The sequence below is a fragment of the Benincasa hispida genome, chromosome 9, assembly GCF_027475165.1.
Source record: "Benincasa hispida cultivar pf3 chromosome 9, pf3_genome.v1.1, whole genome shotgun sequence".
In the NCBI taxonomy this organism is placed as follows: domain Eukaryota; kingdom Viridiplantae; phylum Streptophyta; class Magnoliopsida; order Cucurbitales; family Cucurbitaceae; genus Benincasa; species Benincasa hispida.
Window position 1 is genome coordinate 48,174,441 of NC_143486.1, and position 8,347 is coordinate 48,182,787.

Genomic DNA, 8,347 nt, shown 5'->3' on the forward strand with positions numbered 1-8,347 from the left:
GTAACCGACGGGTTAAAAATGAAAAGAGTTTTTCATTTTGGATTGTGCATTCAATATTTCTTCGACCTCCCAAAAGAATTCGTGAAACGATTGCCCGAGAGCCTATATGATAGTTGCTTCTCCATTTAAACGATCGTCTACCCCACGATTTATCTAAACGATCATATACGTTTTTCCTAAACGATTGTTCAGCTTTTCATACATGATCGTGTAGCTCCTCTATGCGATAAGTACTTTTGCTATACGATAACACTGTTTTATCTCCCACTTGTTTATCGTCTACACGACTCGTTGTCCTCCGTCCTCTACCAAATTCACCAAAGCCCACCTTTTGGGTTTTCACTCCGAGAATACCCGGGGTTCATTAGTGGTGGTGTCCTCCCCGCTGCAACGTTCGTGTTTGCATTGATCGTGCTGTTACAGTCGACGTTCCAGCTGGGTGTTGGTAGATCTATTGGAGGGATCCATTGCGTTGGGATTCTAAAGTTCGAAGACAGTCTTCAACTGGTATGGAATCCTTTCCCTGTTATTTTTTTTTTAGCATGCCGATAATTAGATTTATGTGCATAACTATATGTGTTGAATGTATATCATTTTTATTTCAGTCATGGTGAGATCGAAGCGATCTGAACACGCTCATGGAACTCTCGGTATGAGATCCTCCAGCCAAATCCCATCACCATTTATTGTGATAATAGTGGTGTTGTGGCTAATTCCCGAGAGCCTAAGAGTCACAAGTGTGGGAAGCACATAAAACGAAAGTATCATTTCATTTGAGAGATAGTGCATCGAGAGGTTGTGATGGTCGTGTAGATAGCTTCGGAGCATAATGTTGTTGATCCATTTACAAAGGCCTTCGCGACTAAGATGCTTGAGGGTCACCTGCAGAGTATAGGTCTATGGGATAGCCCATATCTAGTCTAAGGCAAGTGGAAGATTTTGTACTTGGTGTGTTTTATGCCGTAGTTTACTGTTTTATGTACCTGTATATTTGTATGACTTTTATGATTTAAACCCTATTAGCTTTAGGACAAGTGGGAGATTATTGGGGTTGATGTCCTAAATCTCGTATGTCCTGTAGTTTGTAATTGTAATGTACAAATGATTTATTTATTTAATAAAATATGAGATATTTTATTCGACATTTAGTAGCATTAACCCACAAAGCAAATAAACTAACATCTGAGGTTATCTTTTGTAGTTTAAACATGTATGTAGAGGCATATAGGTGGATCATGTTTAAGTGATAACCTAAATGGTTTGTAGTAGATGGAGGCTGGGTACCTTATCCTTGTGACACTATGAATATGACCCGTTTTGTAAATGTTACAATTGTTGTAATGTGCTACAAATGATCTGATCTTGATCATTCATGTAGAGACATGTGAGCGGGAATATTCTATACAAAAGGGTTTGTATAAAATCGGACTACGAAATGACTAGTCCCATTATGTAACATTGTTAATAATAGAGACTCACATTTCACCAGGATGACCATAGGTGACATGATCTGAATCCTTTGTGAGTTGTGAACTCCTACCTATGAAGGCGATCCTTTGATTTGTATGGATGTGAGTGACCAGACCGTTGACTTAATAAGCTTATCATTTTGGGGATTCGTCTGATTGGGGAGCTGAGAACATAACTACACAAGACAGAATTCACGCCTTCTAAAATGTTGTGGTAAGTAGATAAATTGATTCCTTAAGGGCTGATTCCAGGACTTGAATAATGTGGCGCCACACCCTCTCTTGGCTCGAGAGAGGTTTGGTCACAGTTGAACTATGACTTATTGTTTATTAGAGGGGTCAGTGGTATTTAAGGAGTTAGATGTAACTACAGGGGCAAAACGATAATTTTGACCCAATTGTACTTACGAACAATTTTTGAAGGGTCATCGCACTGTTGATTGGTTATACCCAGTGGACATAGAAATATATTTATAGTGCGAAGAGTGCAACTGTCAGTCTTTCGTGGAGTGATCAAAGTTAATGGATGTTGAATAACTTAATTAAACGAGTTTAATTAATTATTCAAGTAACCGTTTGATCTTCAATCTATAGGTCCATAAGGTCCCCTCTGTAGCTCAACAGAAATTAAGAAGAATCAATTTTGGATTACTTTGAATTGTTCAAATTAATTGAAGGAATTAATTATATGTGATATGAATAATTTAACTTAATTATATATGATATTAATGTATTTGATATATTATAATATAAAATTTATTTTGAGAGGAATTAATTATTTGAATATGATTCAAATACTAATTATATAGATGAGATTCATTTGATTAAATTTAATATAATGTGATTTATATTAAATATCATGATTGATTAAAAGAATTAAACACTATAAGTTATATTGTATTTGATACAATATAAAAACTATAAGTTATATGTTATGTATGATATAACATATATATATATATATATATATATATAATAAGTTAGTTATTATGTATACATATATGATAATTATTTAAATTAAAATTAATTTTTAGTTTTCAAAATTAAAGGGAGGGAAATAACTTTCCTTCCCTTAATTCTCTCTTAATCTAATGTGGTGAGTGAGTTGTTTTCAATAGATCTTCATCTTCTACGGGAAGAGGAACGGAAGTGTATCTCTCTGGAAAAAAAAATTCCCACAGACACTCTCCTTCTCTCAAATCTCTCCCTCCCACCCACCCACAACTCTTGAGGATTCTCTACCCAAAAGAGAATACAGAAGGTTTCGCTTGGTGGTGTTATCATTGAGTGTTCATGATCGTGATTTTTTGTGACTGTTTCGAAAAGGGCATTTCGTAAAGAAGGTTTTGGTTCTTCAAGGGCAAGTCTTCCCTAAACCCTAGTTCTTTTTCCCTTCTCTAGCAGCCGTAAAATTGTTAATGCATATTTATTTTTCGTTCTGTAAATTTTGATTATGTATAAAAAATTAAAAATGGGAATGATCCCTACTTCTATTGTGGAACTTCACCGTTCCTTTAGAAGGAACGAGAACGATGTTAAGTGACAGGTAATTATGCGAGTTTTAATGGGTAACTTCATACTCTACTGATATAAGTAGAAAACTCGATTTCTTTTGGATCCTTGAATAGGATCATCCCTACAAAGTTTTCAAAATATTTCTCGTTAATCCATGGGTAGGCACAACCACTTCAAAAGATGGAGGAGGGCAAATATGTAAAATCAAGAACCACCGGAAGCATTCTCTTCGACCTGTCACCTTCATTTCCCCAAAATATTTCCCTCCTCCTCCGTCCATCTCCTCTCGCCAGAACTTCAACTATTGAATCTTGTTGGAATAGCTACCTCTGGTGGGCAAGAAACGGTTGTAGCCGAATGACGTTTAACGTCGAAAAAAACCTACAATAGAAAATCGATTATAGGCTGAGTTGCGGAGCTCGCTATCTTTAAGATATTTCGCGGCTCTGTCCCTTGTGCAAGCAGTTCAAAAAATTGCCACACTGTCCCTATGATAAAACAACCTAGAAAAAATGAAATCTGTCTCGATTGGAGCTGCATCGGAACTGATTGGAATATTCACACCATTGAATATGTAAATTGCTGGAAAATGTAAAAGTGGAGGAAATAATAGATGGAAGTAAGTAGATAAGAGAGGAGAAAATAGTTGTGTATTCAGAATGAAGGAATTCGACTATATTTATAGGCCTTGAATGTTAACGATTGCGCAAAATTGATGGGAGGAGGGATGTGCGCGAAGGCCACACAAGAAGAAGACTAGAACGGTGACACGGGTGGAAGACCACGTAAGCTGCGTGAAGACCACACTTTATTTTATTTAAAAAAATAATTATTTTTAATAAAAAAATAATCGCACACACCTCGTCCATCTAGGCAATGGTGCATGTGAGATGTCCACCATACCCATATTTGTCTTGATCCCAAATCTTAAGCAATGATACTGCTTTTTTTTCTTTCTTTTTTTTTTTTCTCTCTAACAAATCTCTGTAATTTTGAAGCATTGGATTTCGTTTTCTCACTCACTGTCCGCCTTTTCAATTTCTTCTCAATGTCCGTCTCGAGAATCCTCTTTCGAGCTTCCAGGAGCCTTCACCGGAGCTCGCCGATCCTATATGGCTACCAAACTTTTCCGATTCTCTACAGGCAGTTTCACGGTCTCGTTCATGAGATCTCCGGCAAGGTTGAGGTTCTAAAGCCGTGTTTTCAAAGGTTCTCTCCTCTGGGGTTTTAGATAGGGTTTTTGCCATTGCATTGAGAAGGCACTATTTGATTCTTATTTATCTAATGCTTCCTTGTGAAAGCTTAATTGTTTTGCTTGCCATTGCGAAATCTTTTGTTTTATGCTTCTATTGCTTACTCTCTAGGAGAATTTTTATTCTTGTTCAATTGGGTTGAAAGAGAAGTACAGATAATTTTTCATAATCAAATTTTAAAATATGAGAGGTGATTTGATCTGGGTATGGATGAACAATGAGCTTGTGAAATTTTTGCTTGAATGTTGTTGATATAGTATTTTCTATATAACTTGTGTTTGCATTTCTCATCATGTTTTAATCCTGCCCTGTACTTTGATTTGGTACTTTTTGTGAGTTTTTGCTTACTTTTGGTAATATGCTTCCTCTTCCAGTCTGCTCCAGTTCAAGTGTCTTTACTAAATCATATAGTCTATAATCCTTTCCCCTTCCAAAGATTTGGAGTATCCTCTACTGCTATCCATGAATCTTCTGAAAATGAGGGGAGTGCCAAACATAGTGGTTCTACAAATAACGGTCCTACAAAACATGGGAATTCTGAAGTTTCTGATCGAGCAGAAGAATCGACTTTTACGTTGGATTCCCATTCCACCAAATCGAAATCAAGACGACGGAGTAGGCGGAGTGTACGAACTGCATTTTCTGATTCGGATTCCGAAAGTGATGAACAACCTTCAATGGATGATCTAGTAAAGTCACTGGCACGGAAGGAAGAGCTTTTGAAGTCTAAGCATAAAGAGCTTGAGAAAATGCAAGATAAAGTCCTCCGTTCTTATGCAGAAATGGAGAATGTTATGGACAGGACAAGACGTGAAGCAGAGAATTCAAAGAAGTTTGCCATTCAGGTTTCTTGATTATTGTTCTCGAAAAAGTTTCTAGTACTACCATAATACTACTCATTCATTATTTAACACATCATTAAATAATTTATTAATTTATTATTCATTTATTTTGCGGACTTCAAATAATTCTTAAATGCTGCTTTTGTTGCAAGCAAAGAATGGAGTACTAATGGAGATAGTACGGAAATTTTCCTATTATGAAATTTTCTTCTTGTTCTCCTAGTGCTATAAATTTTATGTTGGTTTTCTCCCGGTATTAGTTGGTTTAAACATGAGCTTACGTGTGTTAACGTATGCTTGACAGAATTTTGCAAAGAGTTTGCTTGATGTTGCTGACAACTTGGGAAGAGCTTCTTCTGTGGTTAAAGATAGTTTCTCAAAGATTAATGAATCTCAGGATTCAAGTGGAGCCGTACCTCTTCTAAAATCCCTTCTAGAAGGGGTGGATATGACCGAGAAACAGCTTATGGAGGTAAAGTTTTCCATTTGTAATTAGCATGAGCTATTCAACATTTGAAGAGGAAAACCACAAGTTTAATATGTTGTTCTGAAGCTTAAAACACTTTTTTATTAGGCATTTACAAAGTTTGGAGTAGAGAAATTTGACCCTACAAGCGAACCATTTGATCCGCATAAGCATTTCGCTGTATTCCAGATACCGGATGGGTCTAAGCCAGACGGCACTGTGGCTATTGTCCTGAAGGTATTAGTTCAATTTGTAATCCTACAAATACCCGTGGAATTTGCGTACTTAAAAAAATGGGTAGTTTGAAGATATTTATATGCCAAGAAAAATTCAATTATCAAACTGGAAGGGGAACTGTCTTTTAGACTATGCTATAAACAAATTTAATAATCTTAAGTTTGGCCATCAGGTTTCATGCTTTGACTTAGATGAGGTCTAATTGGGTCTTTGCCCTTCTGTGGAGGTTTTGATTTGAAAGAAACTCGAGGATCTTGCGTGGCCATGTTCTAAGCAAGAACGTTTTTTGGGATCTTGTTACTCTTTTTGCTTCTACCTCTAAATTCTTTTGTAATTATAGCCAGACTCATATTTACACTAGTTGGGCTTCCTTCCTGTAACTTGTTGGTTTGTGGGGATATCTCATCTCCCCCTCTTCTGTATCCTAAGTTAAGTTTCTTATTAAAAAAAGAAAAGAGTCTGGTCGTTAGTAGGAGCAGCCATGTTCATACATTATAACAGATATTTGCTTCCAATTTTTCTCAAGAACACGAGATCGTCACTGTTTAGTTTAGGAGTTTGGTTTGATGGATATTGCATTGGTTGTGGAGATGTATGATTTTCTCATGTTTTATATAACAGTCTGGATATATGCTACACGATCGAGTTCTTCGGCCAGCCGAGGTTGGTGTGACTCAAGCCGCGGAAGATAACTCGACCAATTAATATCTAAAGTGATAGAAGCTGCTATGGAATGGTCCAAGGCTGCCATTGGATTCCTCAAATTCTTCCAATTCTATGACAGGAAATGTTATATGAGGTGCTAAGCTAAGAAATGATTCTATCCTTCCAATTGAATTAGAAATTAATTTTCTTTTGTATACCTAACCAAAATTTGATGGTTAGAAGGAATATGTTGGCAGTTTCCATGAGGTTATGTTTTATTGCTTAAGCTGTTTTCAGATTTCATACTTCAGGTTTTGGGATTGGACATCAAGGAAAGCATATTTGCCAAGGTATGGGAGTAGGAATTTTGCATTACATACACGAGTAAAATGTCATCAAAGACCACTCCACAAAGGTTGATTGTGATTTTATTTTGAGTTCCAAATTAAGCTCAATGAAAATCATGTATAAAAGTTATTCAAATTTGAAAACACACTTTTTGAGTTTTAGTCAAATTAAAAAAAGAAAGCCGAAAATGAATTTTTAGAGCTTCACTTTTACTAAATTAAACACCTTTTCAATTAGAAAGCGATCATTTACTTTCACATGTCATGTAAATTGTTTGAGCGTAGTTCAGGTGAATAAGATACTAATTACCATTCAAAAGTTATGACTCGTTTTATTACATGGTTCTCTATTAAATTTTGTTAATACGAAGAAGTATTTCTTTCTTTTATGTATGTGTAATATTATTAGGTCGATAGTTATTAAACGGCACAAAATGATATAATTATACAATAGTATAATCACATTTAAAAGCTGTGCTTCCAATTGCAAAATAGAATATATGCATATTGTGATTGTTCTATTTTCTAAATAATAATCATAATAAATAAATACTTTCATACATTGTAGATTACACTCTTTTTTTTTTTATAATGAGTAGAAGTGTCCAATCACAAGTCACTATTTGTGGTAAACTTTCTTTTTTAAAAAATATATATATATATATTTTTTCTGTATGACGTGATACATAAAAATGAGTGTTTTATGTTATTCAAGAATGGAAAATTATAGTCTTCATAAAAGCATAATAGTTAAAAACGAAAAAAAAAAAAAAATCCATGAATATTATCAAATATCACAATTTCATTAGTGGAACAAATCAAGATTTAAAATGTCGATATCAACTAGTTTTAATTAAAGCTAGATAAAAATATCAACAAGATGTCAATGAATATTTATGATAATATTATAAAAACCAAAAATTTTTTAAAAAAACATATAAATTTGCAAATAAACATACTACGAATTATAAACCAGTTTAAATATTTATTTTTTTAAGAAAAATTATTTATTATTTATTATATTAATATTAGTTTTTTAAATATATTATATTCATATTAGTTACAATACTGTTTTTTTTTTTTTTTTGGGGTTTCTTTATTTTATTTTCAAGATAAAATGAATCTTCCATGTCGATGTCGACCCATGAAATGTGAAAATATTAATGAAAAGTTCAACATGTCAATGAAAATTTAATACCATAAAACAGTAAAATCTTTAAACTTAAAACATATATGGTGCTGTAATAAACACAACCATAGATATCTCCAAACCTGCTCTTGCTTCTCTCCAACATCAAAGAACATAATGTTTAAATTTAGTTAAACTACAAATAAACAAATTTGGTCCTTGTGGCTAAAAAAAGTTAAAACCCAATTCTTATGATTTTAAAAGCTTGAATTTTATCCCTATAGTTTGATAAAACTTTATAATTTATGATAATTTTATCAAACTAGAGTAAATGATCTAAATTATAACTTTAGAGTTAAGAACCAAATTTGTAACCTACCCTTTAAATTTCTTCTAAGCTTTTGATTTTAGGAAGAGAGGCAGAGACCATACAGCTCCTCCTAG

General features: G+C 34.1%; 1 protein-coding gene across 3 annotated transcripts; it reads left to right on the forward strand.

The window, feature by feature from the left end:
* The first annotated feature begins 3,926 nt into the window (after positions 1 to 3,926).
* Positions 3,927 to 6,802, forward strand: LOC120085940 (grpE protein homolog 2, mitochondrial-like). 3 transcript variants are annotated; one of them, XR_005484081.2, is made up of 6 exons: positions 3,927 to 4,164; positions 4,612 to 5,082; positions 5,384 to 5,551; positions 5,654 to 5,782; positions 6,404 to 6,581; positions 6,725 to 6,802. XR_005484081.2 is itself a non-coding variant. In XM_039042271.2 (5 exons), the coding sequence occupies exons 1-5, from the start codon at positions 4,033 to 4,035 to the stop codon at positions 6,485 to 6,487; spliced, it is 984 nt and encodes a 327-aa protein (XP_038898199.2). In that variant the 5' UTR covers positions 3,928 to 4,032; the 3' UTR covers positions 6,488 to 6,802. The 3 variants fall into 3 exon arrangements, 1 of the variants encoding a protein (XP_038898199.2); XR_005484082.2 differs by having other exon boundaries at positions 6,739 to 6,802; XM_039042271.2 differs by having other exon boundaries at positions 3,928 to 4,164; positions 6,404 to 6,802.
* Positions 6,803 to 8,347: the final 1,545 nt, after the last annotated feature.

Coding starts and splice junctions, on each gene's coding strand:
- LOC120085940 (XM_039042271.2), top strand. CDS start 4,033: ATGTCCGTCTCGAGAATCCTCTTTCGAGCTTCCAGGAGCCTTCACCGG. Junction 4,165..4,611: donor TTCATGAGATCTCCGGCAAG/GTTGAGGTTCTA, acceptor TTCCTCTTCCAG/TCTGCTCCAGTTCAAGTGTC. Junction 5,552..5,653: donor CCGAGAAACAGCTTATGGAG/GTAAAGTTTTCC, acceptor CTTTTTTATTAG/GCATTTACAAAGTTTGGAGT.